The sequence below is a fragment of the Chiloscyllium plagiosum genome, unplaced genomic scaffold, assembly GCF_037043375.1.
Source record: "Chiloscyllium plagiosum isolate Xiang-an unplaced genomic scaffold, Cpla_swu_hap1 HiC_scaffold_2, whole genome shotgun sequence".
Classification (NCBI taxonomy): domain Eukaryota; kingdom Metazoa; phylum Chordata; class Chondrichthyes; order Orectolobiformes; family Hemiscylliidae; genus Chiloscyllium; species Chiloscyllium plagiosum.
This window is the reverse complement of record NW_028270140.1, coordinates 123,897,898-123,918,444: the sequence shown is the minus strand read 5'-3', so window position 1 is coordinate 123,918,444 and position 20,547 is coordinate 123,897,898. Positions and strand designations below refer to the sequence as shown.

The following is a 20,547-nucleotide window of genomic DNA, read 5'->3' as shown; positions in this document are numbered from 1 at the left end:
GTGTCTTGAACCATGCTATCAAGCAGCGCCTGCTCAGCAATAACCTGCCCAGTGATGCCCATTTTGAGTTCTGCCAGGGCCACTCAGCTTGGACCTCATTACAGCTTCAAAAATGAACAAAAGAGCTAAATTTAATGGGTGAGATGAGAGTGACAGCCTATGACATCAAGGCTGTATTCAACTGAGCGTGGGCATCAAGGAAAAACAAAGATTATCAGGGGCAAACTCTCTGCAAGTTGGAGTCATACCTGGCACAGAAGAGTATGGCTGTGGTTGTTGCAGGGTCAGTCATCTTAGCTCCAGGGTAACTCTGCGGGAGTTCCTCTGGGTGGTTCCTAGGCCAAGCCATCTTCAGCTGTCTCATCAATGACCTCCTCTCCATCATAAGATCAGAAGTGGGGATGTTCACTGATGACTACACAAGTTCGCCACTCTTCAGATACTGAAGCAATCCATATTCAAGAACAATAAGATCTGAGCAATATACAGACTCGGTCTATCAAGTGGCAAGTAACATTAGTGCCACACAAATGTTAGGCAATGATGATCTTGAATAGTAGACATTGTAACCATCACCCCTTGTCATTCAATGGTGCTACCATCACTGAATCCGCCATTATAAACATTCTGGGGACTACCACTGACAGAAACAGAATTGGACTTGCTACATAAATAGAGTGGCTACAAGAGCAGATCAGAGGCTAGGAATACTGCAGAAAGTAACTCAGCTCCTGATTCCCTAAGGCATGTCCATCATCTGCAATGTACAAGTCAGGAGTGTGATGGAATACTCCCCACTTGCCTGGTTGAGTGCAGGCCCAACAACACTCAAGAAGCTTGACAACTTCCAGGACAAAGCAGCCCACTTGATTGGCACCACATCCACGAGTATTCACTCCCTCCGCCGCCAATGCTTAGTAGCAGCAGTGTGCATTATCTACAAGATTCACTGCAGGAAAGAGACTCTAAACAACAAATTGAGGGGAGAGGGTTGTGTAATTTGAGGTCATTTACAAAAGGAGCAAATGCTGAAAATTTAAAAGGAAACTAGAAAATGCTGGAAACACAAGGCAAGTGAGGCAGCATCAATGGAGAAAGGGCATCATTGGTAACATCTCTGGTCCATGGCCTTCTGTTAGAACTTAAAAGGTAGACAATGATTGTCATTAGGGGCTGAATGGTAGTTGCATTTACAAATTTCCTGACTTTGGTTTTCTTCACTTAAGTTGGATATCCCAAAGAAGAGAGGTTTGCGGGAAGACCAACAGAAAGAGTAAGTGGAATATATGAAACCTTGAAAACTAAAGGATCCATGGGGTTCCATGCTGGCTGGGAACAGCCACACTGGTTCTACAAACCTGGAGATGACACTGGATACAGGTAAAATCGAACATTGTTACTAAGTGTTACTGAAATAGTAAACCACATGTGACTAGAAAGCCATTAGTCCATCTCAAAACCGCTTTGTTCATGTGAACTTTACATATCTCAGTATCATATAGAACTCTGTTAAGAGTCCCTCAAAAACACCTTCAGATCTCAAGATTTTTGCCACCTTTAACAAGAAGTTCAACGGCGTATGGGAATACCAACATCTGCAAGCTCCCTTCCGAGTCACACATTGTCCTGACTTGGAAATACAGCAAATTTTGTTTTAACTGGCACCTAGGGGACCAATTGATCAAATGTTCCGGATAATCAAGAGTTATGCCTAACTATGGTAAACCCTGAATAAGCGAAGATTCGAGGCATGTCTCAAAAATGTTGATGTAAAAGCATCAACAAACCTCTTAAAATCAGTGTAACAACACACAATGTAATGCAAGGAATTTACATCATAACTACTCAGACATCACGGTAGATCACAGTATTTGAGGTATATAATTTTTGTGTATTTATCTAGAGTGTTGGTTGATTAGGGTGCCGGTTAAAACAAAGTTTGCTGTACATCAATTTCTGCAACTCTGTCCCTGCCAACGTTTTGAGTTTATTAATGTACATAGATTACAGTCGTTCAAGAGGTGCTAGTTCTCAAGCACATTTAATGATGGGCAAGAACTCCAACCCATTCTCCCAATTCCTTCACCTCAATGCATCTGCTCGGACGAGGAGACATTCCACTCCCAAGCATCCCAGATGTCCACCTATTTTGAACAATGTGCTTTTCCTCCCTCTGTCATCAGACAGTCCTTCACTGCTCTGCCACCTTTCCCAATTCCACTGCTCTAAACCTCTCCACTAAACACAATAAAGACAGGGTCCCCCTTATCCTCACATACTACCCCACCAGTCTCTGCATCCAACGCATCATCCTTAAACACTTCCCGCCATCTCCAATTAGACGCCACCACCAAGAACATTTTCTCTGCCTTCTGCAAGGACTGTTTCCTTCACCAATCCTTGATTCATGCCAACCCCCCACCCCTCCCAAAAACCCCCAGTACATTCCCCTGCAACTGGAAAATATGCAAAACCTGCTGGTACACCACTCCCCTCATTTCCATCCAGGGCCCCAAACAGTCCTTCCAGGTGAGACAGAGGTTCACCTGCCTCTCCTCCAACCAAGTTTACTGTATTCAGTGCTTCCGATATGGTCTTCTCTACATCAGGGAGACCGAGCATAAACTAAGGGAATGTTTCGCCGAGCATCTCAGCTGGGCCCGCAGGGACCGTCCTGACCTCCCATCATGGCCCATTTTTATTCAACTTCCCACTCCCTTTCTGACATGACCATCCTTGGCCTCCTCCATTGCCACAGCAAATCAGATCACAAATTGGAGGAACAACACCCCATTTTGCACCTCGGCAGTCTACAGCCCAGAGGACTCAACATTGATTCCTCCCAGCCATCAACCAGACTCATTCCTCCCATCGACCAACCAGGCCATACCCTCTACTTGTGTTCACCTATCCCTACCTCACCACCCTACACCGCTCACCACCCCCAGTCCTGAAGAAGGGTTACACCCTAAACGTTTATTCCACCACCTGATGCTGCCTGGCTTGCTGTGTTCTTCTAGCCTCCTACATGTCTATCTTTAAGGACAGAGAGCAGACAGTGAAAATTCAATATCGAAAATCATTTAAATATCATAAAGCCCACATTTACTGGCCGCATGCATATGCTTGACTTAATAGTTACAGAATTAATTTTTTTTAAAAATGTTAATAGAAAGGTTAATATTGTCCTAAAAATAACATGTAATCAGAAAACTGAAAGAAAATTTTGACAGTAAATTAATTTCAAACATACATTTATTTATTTTGAGAATACTATAAACTGCAAGATGTTACTGATTTTTGCAATTCTGCTTTTGAAGCAGAGAGAAGCGTATATATTAATTTTGAAAGTTTTGGCTAGTTCTTTCTTTTCTGGCAGAAATGTGTGATAGGGCAGCGCCACTTAATCCATTTGAGTGACCTGGTGATGACCTAGAGAGTTTGACAGGGTCAGCTTTCTTTAAGATGTTTTAAGCAGGATTTTGGAAGGATGGCTTGTCACTGGCTGGAAGGCAGGAAACATTGCTGTTCCTGTTTTGTTGCTAGTGCACTAACAACAGTAAATGTGATCAATGATGTGACAATATTGTGGAATTTCATGAAATCATTGACTCACATTTGGGAGCATGCTTGAGCTAGCTGCCATTCATAACGTCTGACAGAAACTATGAGGTGAACTTTATGCCTCCCCTGTTCCTGGTTGGAATTGGAGGGGAATTTGGGGGTCTTAAAGAATAAGACGGGTGCCTAGCCCACCGCCGTCTTGCTCAACCCAACGTGCCTCCCTGTTCCAGTGAACGGGTAAGGGATCTGGTAACACACCAACCTTTGAGCCAGTTGAGGTATTTAAATGAGCAACTAATAACCATTTAAGGGCCTCATCCCACCTTGACTGCTATGATACTTGCAATAAGGGAAGGTGGAAGCAAGGCAGTCAGTCTGGCAGCTGTCATTGTGTAGCTTGCTGCTGGCTGGTTGCCTTTTTTATTGATGCCTTCTGAGGGGAACAGTGACACTCAAATGGACAACAGCAGATCCAGTGAGCTGGGGTGGCAATGCCAGCCCCTGAGAGTTGCCAACCAGCTGGAGGTGAGTTCTGTGCATTGTACGCAGCACCAGCTTGTTCCTTTCTCTTGTAGCAGTTAGCACTAGCTTCATGTGCTTCTTCCATGTGTCTTCCAAAACAGGAGACAATCCCTTGCAGGATGCTAAGCAGTTCCCTTCTCTTGGCAACTTCTTGTAGGTGTTCAATAAATAGCTTTGCTTATCATTTACTCTTCTTACGTGAATCCCTCAAAGATTTTCTGAAATAAATGCTGATAGTCTATTCATGAAATCTTACCAAAGTATCCCAGAGAATCTGTATTCTGGGCATCCTCAGCAACAAGGTAACATGAAATGGTGAGTACCACTTTAAGAAATGCTTGTCACACACTTCGACGCCATGTTTGCTCTTAAATGGTTAGTCACTATTAAGAGAGCGTATTTTGACAAGCCAACCACCAAACTTGTGTATGACCTCCTTAACAGGGCTTGCAGCATCCTTACTGGCAGTCAGCCCCATAATGAGTGTCCAGCTAACTCATTCTTCAGCTCCATTACCAAGGTGAAACCATGCACTAGCTGCGGAATTAACCTATGCTTTTGCTGAAGCCCCAATCGTGGATATTTCTGAATCAATCTGTTCAGTGATGTTATTACACACCTCTAGAACATGTGGGTATTGAACTCCAGACCTCCTGGCTCAAAGGTAGGGACACTATTATAGCACCACAAGAGAACCCTAAAGTCCCAGTCTTGGTCACTCCTGAGGTATTTTTAGCTTGTGCACATATTGCCAAAAATCATCCCTATTCATTCTTTATGGAGTTAGGAACCCACTCTGCAGGCTGCTGTGTTTCTGATAATTCCTTCACTGTGCCATGTCAGTCAGCACAAAGCAATGCACCCTCCAATGGTTCAGTTCATTTAATGAGCTGTTGAGCTGTCTAGATGATGGAGGGGTTAGATTCAATTCCCAAATTTTGTTGAACTAGCTGATTACATTAGGGGAACCAGTTCCAGTGGATGAAGAAGGAAGGATGTTGGCCAGATTCCTTAACTCTGATCTCTATCCAGTGAGATGCACAGGGGCCTTAGATATAGGTAATGAATGAACAAACTGCCAACAGTTACGTTTGGCTCAGGCCTGAACAATGGCCCCTCAGGTAAGGAACCTCATGCTTGTAGAACTGAATTCCATCAAGGAGTCAAGTGATATGGGAAAGGGAAATATTTTAAATTATTCTCCCTACTTGGTCTGAAGATAACATAAAAGGCAGTGCCATCTCTTGATGGTGTTTTACATTTGTTTGTTCCTTGCTTTATATCTACAGTCCGTGATTATGAACTTTTACTGAGGTTCAAACATTACATATTGCACTGATCTTTTTTAAGGCTATAAATTTATTCTTTTCACATTTGTGTGTTTACAGCTTTATTCCAAGGCAGGGATGTACGCACTGTGATCTCTGAGGAGGACAGAGAGAGAGAAGCAGAAGAGGAAGAGACAGAAAGAATGAAAGAAGAGAGGGAGAAATCTTTTTTTTTTGGAGAATGATCAGGAGTAGTTTTCATAGTTAGGGGGTTGGGGCTCATGAGCCTAGAGTTACAAACTAAGTTGGGACTCCCCCACGTAAAATGTAACAATCCGGACTGAAAGTGTGATCAATAACATTTGGATGTAGATAGTTTGTCATTATTGAATTATCCAATTGTTTCATCCTGAGGGAGGAGAGGGAAACAGTGAGACATGTTGGTGAGAGGAATAGGAAAGAAGATGGAGACACTAAACAGGCACCAGGCTTCAAATTGGGTAGAGATCAAACTAGGACCACCAGCTTCATCCTTGCAACGGAACTAAATTCCAGCCCCATAACACAAGCTAAAGGTGAATGTAAAGGATACTGTATTTAGGAAGGAGGTAAGAGAGAAAGTAAGAGAAACTATGTTAATCAGAGGATAAGCACAGGAAGTGAATCCCTTGTACCTGATTACTTACATCCTAAAAGTTGTTATAAGTTGCAGACATGTTAATATTGATCCTGAAAAACTCCTGAGACTGTGAAACAGCCCTGCAGCTTGTAAACTCGCAAATGATATTGTATTGCTCAAAGAAAGTGGGAGACAGAAGACAAAGCAAATGAGTAATTGGGAAAATACTAGAGTCTATTATTTAGGACAGAGCAGCAGTGCATTTAGTAAATCATAATATGCCCCCAATATATGTTAGACAGGGATAATGTGGTTCTGTGAAAGAGCAATAGTGTTTGACAAATCTATTAGAATTGTTTGAGTGCGAAACTACCAATGAATTTGGTGTATTTAGATTTTCAAAACAGGTTCAATAAGGTGCCACACAACAACCCATTATGCAAGAATAGGTCTCTTGAGATAGGAGGCAATATAGTATAGATTGAGGATTGGTTAAAAGACAGACAACAAAGTATAGGAATAAAGGGTCATTTTTGTGTTGACAGACTAACTAATGGAATGCCTCAAGGATCAATACTTAAACCTTGGCGACTTACAATCTATATCAACTACTTTAATGAAGGGACAAATTTCAACACACCAAAGCTTGCTGCCAGCACAAAGCTAGACTGGAAAGTAACCTGCATGAGGAGAACATTCCAACTAAGGAATACAGGCAAGACAAGTTTATGGGCAAGAATATGACAGGTGGAGTATAATGTGAGGAAATTTGAAATTATTCATTTTAGCGTGAAGACTAGAAAAGCACCCTTCTTTCTTAAAGATGAGAGTTAAGCTGTTGGTCTGCAGAGGGATGTGCGTGCCCTTAATCTTAAATCCAGGAGGCTAGCATACAAGTATAATAATCAATTAGGAAGCAAATAGCATGTCAGCCTTTATTGTAATGGGATTGGAGTGGAAACCAAAGGAAGACTTGTTGTAATTATATTGGGTTTTGTTGAGGCTAACCTGGAGTACTTTGTACAATTGTGGTCATCCAACCTAAGGAAGTATATACATAGAGGAGGAAAACAATATGGGTGCTGTTGATGATACAGTTCTCATGTTGTGAGAGATATAGCAGGCACACTGGCTAGTTCAGCCGAGATGATTTTTCAGGAGTTTTGCTTGAGTTCCTGTGGGGTTGGCTTAAATAAGGCCACCAGTTTATGTTTGCAGGTGCTCCCTTTCAATTTGGAGGATGTGATGGAGCCCTTTCTCTGGCTCACTCATGTATTGCTGATTCAGAGTTCAGCTCTCACTGCAATAATGTCAAAATGTGATGGTGACAGCTGCTCCATACACTAGGATTTTTGTTGTCTTGTGGAAGATTTTGTCGTTAAACACTCACTTCCATGGTTTTTAGATGTCTCAGCTATTGCATCTGATGTGCTGCTGCTGGAGATCCTCATCAATGCTGACCTGTTCAGGGAGGATGCTGCAAAGATGGGGAAGTGCTCGAATATTCCAGAGCCTTTCCCTCAACATATGTGAGAGGTGAAGCGTTTGGCTGAACAGGTGTGGGTTACTATGAGGTTTGTTTCGGCAACATTCAAGGGCAGACTCAGTCTCTTGTATGCAGAACCAAAGAAATCGAGACTACCGAGTGGACAAAGACACCACATTCATCCATAAACAGTAGATTATGTATGTCCATGACAGTCAGTTTAGTTTTGGCACTGAGGCAACTGAAGTTAAAGTGTATTCATCTAGGTGGTCTTTGGTACTGTTTTCAGAAGGCAGTTAATCTTTAAGATGAATAACCTAATATGTAGATTGTAAACAGCATGGGAGCTTAACACCAGTCTGGACTTGGAAGATGATTGTTTCCGATCTCTAATGCATTGCAATCATATCATCAATTGCATAATGGGGCTACCTTTGTTGAACATCTAAATCGTTGGAGTACGGTCCACAGAGCCTCATGAGTTACTGAGTCAAATGCTTTGGTCAGGTTGGTGGATGCAGTTAAAAGTTCTTGATGTTGTTCTTAACATTTTTCTTGAATTTGTCTGCTAACAGAGGCCATGACAGAACTTTTTCTGAAAGATCTTAAGTAACAGTGTCCCTGGAGGAGATTTCCTCAGGTAGGCAATTCAGAAGAGATGTGTGAGGACTTTCCCTAATGTGGATGTGGGAATTGTCTTGATTTTCTCGAATTATCTCCCTTTTTGAAAATAGTTACAGTTGTCATATTCCTAGAGTCAAGGGGAGTTCTTCCTCCTCCCAAATTCATTGAATGAGTGCATGAAGTCTTGAGGTGAGCAAAAGACCACTGTGTATTGATGACCTTGACTGGAATACCATTGGAGCTGTCAGCTTTGTTGTTTTTCTTTTGTTACAGTGTGCTCATTGATGCTGTTGCTTTCTATTCACTCGTGGGATGTAGATGTCGCTGGGTGGGCCAGCATTTATAGCCCATCCCTAATTGCCTTGAGATTCTATCATAGGATGTTGAGGGATAGCCTGGAGAGTGTCCTACTGTTCTACAGTTGAAATGGATGTTGTAAAGGGGGCTGAGAGATAAATGGGAGGGGAGTGAGGTTGGGGGGGAAGGTAGCTGGGAATGCGATCGGTGGATGAAGGTGGGGGTGAAGGTGATAGATCGGAGAGGAGGGGTGGAAGAGATTTTGAGGCTTTGATCATCTTCCTGTTGGACTTCTGGGTCTTGTGATGTCTTGGCATCAGGCGAATGACCATCAGGGATTGAACAAGTCGATAATCTGTTCACCGTGGACCAGCTCACTGCATGGATAGAGTGACCCAGGCGAATAAGACATTTCCTGGAGGTGTCAATGCTTTGATCTATGATGCCTCTACATGTATTTATTACTTACCTTCCTGGCAGACTAGGGAATTTATTTTTATAGTGATACCATGTTGAACATAATTTGTCAGTAGGAGGAAGTCATTTGTGATCACTTTTCCCATCCTGATTTGTCAAATAGTTCCACTGCAGATATTAGGATCACAGCCGACTCTGGTGTTGAAGCCTCGCAGAATGATAGTCGAAGAAAACCCTTTAGCATGTCATTGAGTGCTTCATCAAGATCAGAACAAAACTTTTCCTTAATACCACCACAGTTCTGTATACCATGATCTTGATATCAAATCTGATGTTATTGGCCTATTCCTCAGACGGCCAAAGGCTGCAGTAGCACACTGGAGGTGATACTGGATCTCTTCATCAATAGCTGCTTTGGTTGACAGGACACTTCTGAGGTATTGGATGTGGTCAATGTTATCTAAGGACTCCCCGTGGACCTTGATGTTCAGGGGTTTGCTCCAGTATTTCCTTCACCTTGCAGATGTTCCAATTGAGACCTATGCTCTCATTTGTCTCTATAAAGGAGCTGACGATTGTCCGGAGTACATCCTCTGAGATTGCACAAAGGCCAGCATCTGCGTGCTGCCGCTCGATGACACTGGTTGGGGTGACTTTGGTTTCAGCTTGAAGGCGGTGAAGGTTGACTAATTTCCCACAGGTTCTGTAAGTTAGCAACACTCCAGTAGGGAACTTGTCAGCGGTGACATGAGCATTGCAGCAAGGTAGATCGAGAACTGTGTTGGCGCGATGATGCAGCCCTTATTGACACCGGTCTGAACGGGGAATGGGTCTTCAATACCTTACCAGAGCATCAGCCACTCCATTAGAAAACAACAATTAGCAAGGACCAAGCAGAGTGAGTCAATATTGATGATTGTGATCTATTAGTGAAAAATGTACGGCCATATTTTCCAAAGTCCCTCTCTTTATTGAATTATACAGCACAGATTGTGGCCATTCAGCACGTTATGCTCTCATGGCCTTTTGAATGACTAGTCCAGTTTCCTTGCTCCTTTCCCATTTTCCCATAAACTCAAGCATTTATTCAATTCCCTTTTTTTTAAATCATTCTTTAATTGGATGTGATACCTAATTGTCCTTGAGCTGTGTGGCTAGCTCAAAGGGCAGTTAAGCGACAGCACAGTGTTGTAGGTCTGGAGCCACATCTGGGCCTGATCAGGTAAGGAATGGGGGAGTTTCTTTCTTGAAGTGAAACTTACAAAGTGGACAAGTAAATTTGATGGGTTTGTAACAATAGTCATTGTATGCAGACATTTGCTGAGACTAACATTATATGGCAGAATTATTGATTAAACTTAAATGTCACAAAGTGCCATGGTGGGATTTGAACCCCATGTCCTCAGAATACTAGCCTGGCCCTTTGGGTCACTAGCCCAGCAACATTCTTACTGCATCACCATCACTCCCTCTTGCTAACATTATTGAAGCTACTTCCAGCGCCTTCTCAGACCGTGGATTGCAATTCATGACAAGATGCTCATCAGAACATTTCTCTGCAAATCACTTCTGGTTCTGCTTCAATTTAATTGAAGTGTTTCAAATCACACCTTTCTACAGAGTGACTGCAAAAAGAACATCATGATTAATAAAAGCAAAATGCGATTTTCTTTTGTATAACAAAGGATTAATTTAACAAACTTATTCAATCATGCTAGGCCAAGTTTTCGTCGCACAAACTGGTTTGAACCAGTTGGGAGAGAGTGTAAACAGGTCATGGAGAAAGTAGGAGTGTTTGATCTAACACCCTTTGGAAAGTTCACTGTGAAAGGAAAGGACTCTGTTAAACTTCTGGACCACCTCATTGCAAATGTTGTTCCAAAGGTAAGAGTATGCTGGAATTAAATGGAAAAATGAAAAACAGATGATAATTTTCAAAGTAAATGCCAATTTTTCAAGGTTTTAGGTGGGATGTCCTGAGGTAATAGAATTCCAAACCACCATTTCACAGAATGAGTGGTAAAGGAAAGCTTGGAATTTACATCATAGCACATCATGCTGGTTGATTGACTCTCACATCATTTACACTTTTCATTATGGAGGTAACAAGTGGATTTCCAGCTGTAAATAATTTACAGCTGCTTAATTTCAGCTCTTAAGCCCTCAAATGCCACCTCCATTTTCCTTTCCAAGATTTGGAAGGAGTTATTACTAAGCATCTCATGACCTTCATCTCATAATGCTCTTGGCCAAAACTCGAATGACATTCTATGTGTCTGAAACCATGATGTATTATCCGTTTTCAACCAAGAATATAAATAGGAGCAGGCATAAGTTATATAGCCTGCCAAGCTTGTTCTGAAATTTAATACAATCATGGATGACCTTCAGTTTCAACTCCACTTTTCCCATCTCTGATCTCAAGAGACTAAAAGTCTATCTTTGCCTTATATATATTAAATGTTGTATATTCACAACTCCCTGAGGCAGAACATTCCATCAATTAACAACTATTTGGTCCCCCTCATCTCAGTCTTAAATAGTTAGTCCCTTATCCTGAGACAGTGCTCCTGTATTTTAGATTTCCTGAGCAGCAGAAATAATTTCTCAGTATCTCCCCTTTCAGAAGCTTCAACAATACATTGAGATTGCCTCTCCTTCTTCTACACTGGAGAGAATATAGACCCAATTTACACAGCCTTACATCAATGGACAACCCCCTCATGTTGGGGACCAATTTGGTGAACCGCTGCTGTATTTTTCCCAATGCAAGTACATCCATCTGCAAATGAGGCGACTAAATCTACATTTGGTATGTTAGAAGTGGTCTAACCAATACCTTGTCCAATTTTAACAAGACTTTTTAAAATAAATTCCTGTACTCCACTTCCCTTGCAACAAAGGCCAATGTACCATTTACCTTCTGAATGCTTAGTGTGAATGTCTGAGCTTTGCCACCACATTGGATATAGTCACGTAGGCCCTTTTCCTCTGCAGCCACTGAGACTGTGCCTCATTTGGTTACATTCCCACTGTGGTGAGCTTATTCCTATAATAGCTTCTCCTCCAGTACCCACATGAGCATCGAGCTGGGAATCAAGGCTCCAAATGAGGCTGTCTTTCTGTTTCTCAGCAGTGTGTCATGCCATCATTGAAAACTACTCATACCCAGCTTCAGACTCCAGTAATGTTTTTTTGAGAGAATTTCTGTCACCTGACCTCAAATCTGGCACCAGCTCATTGTTGCACCACGGGTACCACGATTCTTCAGTTTGGCTTTGGTGATCATTTCCCCCAAATTTGGTGGAAAGCTAAAAATATGAAATATTGTTAAAGGGTTGAAGTTCCAAGAACATGCAGATGACTCATATGACATTTGCAATGTGTGTCCCCTGTTTATTCTCCCTCTCATTTCCCACAGGTGGGCTCTATAAACATCAGTCATATGCTTACACAAAGGGGGCGTGTGTACGCTGAGGTAACAATCAGCCACTTGTCAGAAGAGGAGTTCCTGCTGGTGACAGGATCAGGATCAGAGCTCCATGACATAAGGTGAGCCCAGTTCTTTTTTAAAGAGTGCAACTGCTGACTTGAATTTATTCTTTAGATTTGCATTTTCTTCATTGGGTCAATATAATGCAAACACATTTAAGTTCATTTTGTAAAAAATTAAATAAATGAAGAGAATAGATTGTGCAAATTTTTAAAAACGACGTAGTTTTTAAGACATTGCACCTTTATTATTTTCCTTCCTTAAAATCCCTTTCCAGTACCAAGAAAGAAAATGGGAGAAAGTGAGGACTGCAGATGCTGGAGATCAGAGCTTAAAAATGTGTTGTTGGAAAAGTACAGCAGGTCAGGCAGCATCAAAGGAACAGGAGAATCAACGTTTCGGGCATAAGCCCTTCTTCAGGAATGAGGAGGGTGTGCCAAGCAGGCTAAGATAAAAGGTAGGGAGGAGGGACTTGGGGGAGGGGCGTTGGGAATACGATAGGTGGAAGGAGGTTAAGGTGAGGGTGATAGACCGGAGAGGGGGTGGGGGTGGAGAGGTCGGGAAGAAGATTGCAGGTCAAAAAGGTGATGCTGAGTCTGAGGGTTGGGACTGAGAAAAGGTGGGGGGAAGGGAAATGAGAAAGCTGGAGAAATCTGCATTCATCCCTTGTGGTTCCTAGGAACCCTCCACCCCCAACCCCTCTCCGGCCTATCACCCTCACCTTAACCTCCTTCCACCTGCGCTTTTCCAGCAACACATTTTTAAGCAAGAAAGAAAATGGACAAGATTAACTGGAGAAGCCAACAGCTCAGCAATACACCGGGTTAAGGCCCATGTCTCCTAACTGGGCTCAGGCAATTATCTTTTCACTTAGTCATGAGAACACTGTCCATTCTAATCTTGTTTGTAACTACTACTCAGTCTTAGAATTGGATGTTGCTAGCAAGGCTGTCATTTATTCTTTATCCCAATCTGCTCAAATTGAATAGCCATTCCAAAGAGTTTTTAAGAATCACTTACACTAGTGAGTATGGGACTCAAGTCCCGATAGGCTACATCAGGTCATCAAGTTCCTATCCTGGAGTGAGATAATTTTCCGCTGGCATTAGTGTCACACAGGCAATATTGGATTGGCTGTCTGTTGTGTATTGCTGCCCATTTTTTGTCTCCAGTGAGCTTAATGGAGACAGAAACTTGAAAGAGTGGATTATGGAAGGTGAATCCAGTTTTGCCTGTTTTACTCTTATCACCAAAATTAATGAAACTAATTTTAAGTTATTGGATGAACATCTTGAACCCTCAGTATTGTTGGCTCAGCAATAAACTGATCTGTGAGTGATATGCAACACTAGGACATGAATTTATACCATGCAGTGCATGGTTGTATATCCTTTTGATTCCACTATGAAGGAATAATACATGTGCTATAAGTTGGATGTGCAATGCCAACCAGATTAATAAATGCCAAAATGTTGGCAGGCAATGCCTTGATTGAAACAAGCCTTTTGCACATTTACTTATTTGCTATTACTTAAAAAGGGAAACAGAGTCTGAACTCTTCACCTGACTTATCACTTTCATTTATCTAGATACATAGAGGAAGAGGCGGTAAATGGTGGCTATGCAGTTGAGATTTGCAATGTCACTGATGAGATTGGAGTGCTGGGTGTAGCAGGGCCGTTTTCACGGAAGGTCCTTCAGAAGCTCACAACAGTAGACATGAGTGGGACAGCGTTCAAGTTCCTGCAGTGTAAGCCTGTCACTCTGGCTGGTATCCCCCTTACAGCTATGAGAATCTCATATACAGGTTAGTCTTTGAAACCGATTCACCAGTGGGTTGTTCTCAGCAGTGCCTTGCAGATTTTCACAAAAATAAAGCTAAGCTTGAAGCCAATAGAAATTCATAATGGGAGCAATTTTACAAATTCGTGTTCCTGGAGCAGAGCTTCACACAGCTGGAATGCTCATTAGGATTCTGGACACACATCAATTACTGTCTGTTATCATTGACAAAGTTATAAAGATTGGGAAGAGATAATGGTGGGCAAAAAGAGATCAAGATAATCAATAGCTGGACCAGACATCAAACCTGACATACCACCTTGGAGGAAGTACAGTCAGTTCTGCTGTCAGGTGGTAGTTCCATTCTTGTGCAATCCCCTGTTTTAAGAAAATTGTGCAAAAGCAGCACCATTTCAACTAATGGGCCTGAATTGTCTTATAACCAATACGCGCTTTAAAACTTTGCGCTTTAGAAACAGTGTCCCCAATTCATCAATCATGTTAGTGAATTTGTGTTAATGACACACATGTTATAGCAGAACAACCTGTATCTTGGCAGGATTTGGTTACTGCCATAAAGAAATCAGAGCTCGAACGGCATTGGTAAAGAGTACATTCCCCAAACATAAAGATTTGCTCAGTATACAAAGAATTAACATTCTTATGAAAAGAATGGTCAAAGCTGGGACTTGGAGTGTCTTGTTACATGAGCTTAAAACAAGAACCCTATGAAAAGCAGACATCCAGAGGTTAAGCAGTCGTGAATTGCGTTTCTGGGGAAGTGTGGAGTAAGTCAGAGTCATAGAGTCATACAGCACGGAAACAGATCAAACCAGTCCACGCTGACCATAATTCCAATCTGAACTAATCCCACCTGCCTGCACTTGGCCCATATCCCTTCAAACATTTCTTATTCATATACTTATCCAATTGTTGTAACCGTACCTGCATCCACCAGTTCCTCTGGAAGTTCATTCCACATATGAACCACTCTCTGTGTAAAACGTTTGCCCCTCAGGTCTTTTTTAAGTTCAGAGAAAGTAGTGGAGGCATCTGGATGGATATATGAATGGGAAGGTTTTAGAGGGATATGGGCCAAATGCTGGCAAATGGGACGAGATTTATGTAGGATATCTGATTGGCATGAATGAGTTGGACCAAAGAGTCTGTTCCATGCTGTACATCTCTATGACTGTGACTCTAAATTAAAGTATGATTTCCAGCACATTTTTTAACATGGACAGCTTCTGAAGCCATGTTAAATGAGTATATTTTGCATTCTGTTTGGTTCAGCCTCTCAAATTTGTGTGCTGTGTCGAATTTCTTTCAATGCTCTTAAAACTCAGATTGTACTTTATCCCCTTTACCTTCACACCTTCAATATTTTCTTGACCTATCCATAAGTGAGTTTGTCAATTTCAAAACCCTGGACCATTCTAGCTGTCCTGTGATTCCTGTAAATATTATCAAACTGTATTGAAGATAGAAACTCAAGCATTGTGCTCGATATTCCACATGTAGCCTCTCCTAGAATCTGTAAAAGTTTGAATAATTGTTTTCAACTTCTAAGAACATATTCCTGCAGGACAGTATAGACATTAATAATCATATTGGCAAGAGAGAGCATTATCTACCTACCTTCCCAAGTAAATTACCACAAATATGCTCCAGTGCATTTGCAACTCAGTTGGCTTTATGTGTCTCCAGTCAAATGTAATAGCCCAATTAGCACATCATAATTGGTCTCATAACACTGCTGTCTTGCTGCTATTTTGATAAAGAATTAATACTGCCTGAAATTTGATTTATAATCGTAAATGTGGGCTGTATTATTTTCCTGGCCCCATGGAAACAGGATTCCTGGTAGGGTAGTTGAAGGCTATCCAAAGGGATGCCTCCCTAATGCATTCTTGCCACTTAAGAGGCTTCCCCAGGATTGGCAGGGAACTGGGTCATTTGCTCACTTTATGGAGGTGGGCAGTCAATTACTCCCATAAAGACCCCAGTTGAGGGCAACTTAGCAACGGTGCTGGTTTTTCCCAGGTGCATCCCCACCCCGACCACATATGAAAATCATTGCCCCATTTGAGGTCACTTCTTGGTTGATGCCGGGCTCTAGAACTAGAGTTTCTGTGCCTCAATGACAGGGCCATGGAGATGAAAGGCTGAGGCCCTGACCACGAATAGACCAATGGAAGGGTACTTCATCCATTCTGGTGCCCCTTTCATCTATGACTTCTCCATTGGTGGGTGAGGCATTAGCATGTTTTGCCTCAGAAATTTGCTGCACTGCAGCTTGTAGACGGTGCTCACTGCCACCACTACGTGCCTGTAATGGAGGGAATACATGATTAAAGAGGATGGATAGGATGACAATCAAACAGGCTGCTTTTTCCTGGATGGTGTCAAGCCTTCTGAGTGTTGTTGGAACTGCAGCCATCCAGGCAATTGGGGAGCATTCCATCACACTCCTGACCTGTGCCTTGTAGATGGTGGCCATGTGTGGAGGTGCCATGTTGGACTGGGCTGGACAAAGTCAGAACTCAAGGTTATAGTCCAGCAGGTTTATTTGAAATCACAAGCTTTCAGAGCACTGACCCTTCATCAATTAAAGTGCCACTTCACTTGATGCAGGAGCAGCACTCCAGAAGCTTGTGATTTCAAATAAACCTGTTGGACTATAACCTGGTATTGTGTGACTCCTGACTTTGTAGATGGTGGGCAAATGACAGAAGTGAGAAGGTGAGTGATTTGCCACAAAATACCGGCCACTGACCTACATCCCCCCCAAATAATTTGTGGCTGATTCAGTAAAGCTCCTGGTCATGGTGACCACCAGGAGTGGGAAATTCAGTGATAGGACTGCTATCAGATGTCAAGGAATTATAGTCAAATTCTCTCTTGATGGAGATGGCATTTGTGGGGCACAGTATTATTTTCCAGTTTTCATCCAAAGGATGAACATTGTCTGGTGCATGCTGCAGGAGGCCCATGCAGTGCCAGTGTCTGAGGAGTCACTGACAATGTGCAATCATGGGCAAACATCCCCACTTTGGACCATTTGATGGAGGGAAAGTCATTGATGAAGCAGCTGAAGGTGATTGGGCCTAGGACTCTACCCTGAGGAACTCCTGCAGCGATGTCCTGGAGCTGAGATGACTGATCTCCAGCAACCACAACCATTTTCCTATGTGCCAGGTATGACTCCAGCCAGCAGAGAGTTGTAGGACTTTCTGTTCTTCAGTTTTCTTTCTCGAAGTTGTTTTCAAGAGGCACAGGTCAATTACTACACTAACCACAGAGTCGTTTAGTTAGTGGTTAAAGGCAAAGCCACCAGTGGGAAAAACTTCTTTCAACATCAGGTAATTTTCTGCAGAGAGTGACAGAGAGACGCACACATGGACCGCCTAACCCCTTTCAGCAGTCCTTACGGCTCAGTGTATTGTTCACACCCCCCAGCTTTTCAGCTGTCCTGGAACCAATCAGAGAGTTGTCCTCCGGCTGATTATCATTTGCATCCATGACTGGTTGCAGTTGCAAAACTCAATCAGCTCCTTGTTGCTGGCCAGGTCTCAGTTGGTGCAATCGCTGCTCCTGGTGCTCTACCTTCGGCAAACAGCCTCGAGAGCAGCCAGAGCAGCAGTGTAAACATCACTCACAATGGGTTTGTGTAGCTTGTTTTAGAAGTACAGCAACTCCTTCCACGGTCATTTGGTTTTGAAACTGTGTTTGTTCCCCCATTTTAATCCACAGTCAATAATACAGAAGTCAAATCTTTACACGTGCCAAATCTGTATAAAGGCTGATAGAATAGTAGAGGTTATTGGGGGTAGGTGGGAAAGTGGAGATGAAGCCACAAGCAGATCAGCTGTGAACCTTCTGAATGGCAGAGTGGGTTTGAGGGGCTGAATGGCCAACTCCTGCTGCTATTTCATATGTTTATAAAAGCTGGAATTAACGTATGCAGTGTCTGAAGTTCCAGTAAGATAAATTCTCATCAGTGTTATTAATACCAACTGTTCCAATATACTATATGGGGCCTACCTTGGAGCAAGTGTATGTGCATTTTAATGTACTGCTGTCAATAGAATTTCATTATATTAGGTGGTAATACTGATATTTCCTAGCTGTATGTCTCCATTTATATCAGCTTTAAAGTGTACAAAATGAAAGGGAATATCTCTGTACACTACTTATAGTGTGAAGCCTTAAAATATGATACTTTTGGCATGGTTTAAGCTTGATTGACCTCTCTGTTTCACTCTAGGTGAGCTTGGGTGGGAATTGTACCACAAACGACAAGACACTGCTGCCCTATACGCTGCCATCATGGAGGCAGGGCAGGAATTTGGAATTGACAACTTTGGAGCGTATGCTATGAACTCCTTACGGCTTGAGAAAGCATTCCGAGGCTGGGGAGCAGAGGTCAGTAGCTATGAGAAGTCATATTTGCTCCTTTGCTAGGACTGTCCCATTCAGCAACTCATAAAGTGACAGTCTTTAGTCTGCGCTGAGTTCAAATGAAAAGCAGTGTGGGAGCAGGTTTCAGGTGGGCACGATACAGGTCGTGTTTAGGCCCAGGCTCTTTTCCATCCCAGCCCTTATTCACATTCCACTGAGGAGAATCTAGCTTTGTGCAGCTCATAATGACGAGGCATGGTGACTGCACTGCGGTAAGTCACAAGGGAGAGGAACAGAGCCACTTTCTGGGTGTATTAACCCTGATAGCCACACTTTCCCAGCAGTTAATTGGAGTTGTAATGCTCCTCCACACCCTGCTAAAGAAGATTATTGTCTTTCTTGCCAGGTCTTCCTGATTGGGTATTAAATTGATACTTAAGTGGAATTACTTTAGAAAAACAGCACTGAAACTAACCATCAGCCCAGCCAATCTGTCCTGGTGTTTGGACACTACACAACTCTCATCTCATTCCACATGCCTCAGCCTTTCACATCTTTCTACCAAACTCCCTTCTGGATCTCCCTTTTGAAAGCTGCTAAGCTATTTGCTTAAATCACTATCTTTTTTGGCAAGTTCCAGCTACTTTCTGAGTACAGAAATGTCTAAAGTTTGTGCGAAGATTTGTAGCTCGGGTGCTCGTTGTTGTGGTTCTGTTCGCCGAGCTGGAAGTTTTTGTTGCAAATGTTTCGTCCCCTGACTAGGCAACATCATCAGTGCTTGGGAGCCTCCTGCGAAGCACTTCTTTGATGTTTCCTCCGGTGTTTATAGTGGTCTGTCCCTGCCGCTTCCGGTTGTCAGTTTCAGCTGTCCGCTGTAGTGGTTGGTATATTGGGTCCAGGTCGATGTGTTTGTTGATGGAGTTTGTGGATGAATGCCATGCCTCTAGGAATTCCCTGGCTGTTCTCTGTCTGGCTTGCCCTATGATAGTAGTGTTGTCCCAGTCGAATTCATGAATTCAACTGGGACAACACTACTATCATAGGGCAAGCCAGACAGAGAACAGCCAGGGAATTCCTAGAGGAATGGCATTCATCCACAAACTCCATCAACAAACACATCGACCTGGACCCAATATACCAACTACTACAGCGGACAGCTGAAACTGACAACCGGAAGCGGCAGGGACAGACCACTATAAACACCGGAGGAAACATCAAAGAAGTGCTTCGCAGGAGGCTCCCAAGCACTGATGATGTTGCCTAGCCAGGGGACGAAACGTTTGCAACAAAAACTTCCAGCTCGGCGAACAGAACCACAACAACAGAAATGTCTCCTTATTTCCTTATTTTAGTCATTAGTAGCTATTAATAGCCCCTAGTTTTGGAATCTCTGACAAGTGGAAACATTGGTTAGAAAATTTGGCTCATTAGCAATGGAAGTTGTGACAAAGGTTCTTAAGTACTGCACCATGTTTGGGTCTACAGATGTATAAGCTGAACTGGCTTGAATATCTGCATTTGCTGTAAGCTCAGCACAAAGCCTTGGGCCTGATGTATCCCTGACAGTGACTGTAAGCTTTCTCCAGCCCACCAGGCATTCACACAGCAGTCTGGTCCATCATAGCCTGATGTGTCACCACTTCCTGACCTCACTAATAATCTTTTGCCTGAGATACACGTGGGATCAGTTTCTGTGCTGGTGACTGTGAGGATGAAATCTAGATGCTGTGTCATCATCATCACCATCATCATCAGTCTCTCACGTCCCAGCATGGTTACACCATCTGAGTCTTTGAGAAAAGAAGGCGCGAGGGTGATTGAGATTGTGGTGCAAGGAGAACAGTGCACACTTACAGCATCCATGGGATGTGCCATATATACTCAAGTAATATTCAAAGTTGTTTAAATGTCGATCCCCTATTTTCAGCTAGAAAAATCTGGAATTTTCCATATATCTCAAGTAAAAGTCGATCCCAGTTCTTCACAGATAACTGATCAACATTTATAAGCTGGTGTGTTCCACTTCAGGTTTTCAGAATTACTGTAATTCCTTTTTTTCTTTATTCGTTTAGAG

General features: G+C 42.7%; 1 protein-coding gene across 1 annotated transcript in view; it reads left to right on the top strand.

Annotated features, from left to right (window-relative positions):
- The window catches only part of dmgdh (dimethylglycine dehydrogenase), a 144,807-nt gene that overhangs the window by 107,502 nt on the left and 16,758 nt on the right, over positions 1 to 20,547 (top strand). Inside the window, exons 9-13 of the mRNA XM_043706890.2 lie at positions 1,227 to 1,380; positions 10,516 to 10,681; positions 12,219 to 12,349; positions 13,880 to 14,097; positions 18,340 to 18,497. Coding sequence (XP_043562825.1) covers positions 1,227 to 1,380; positions 10,516 to 10,681; positions 12,219 to 12,349; positions 13,880 to 14,097; positions 18,340 to 18,497 — 827 coding nt within the window. The remainder of the gene's footprint in view (positions 1 to 1,226; positions 1,381 to 10,515; positions 10,682 to 12,218; positions 12,350 to 13,879; positions 14,098 to 18,339; positions 18,498 to 20,547) is intronic.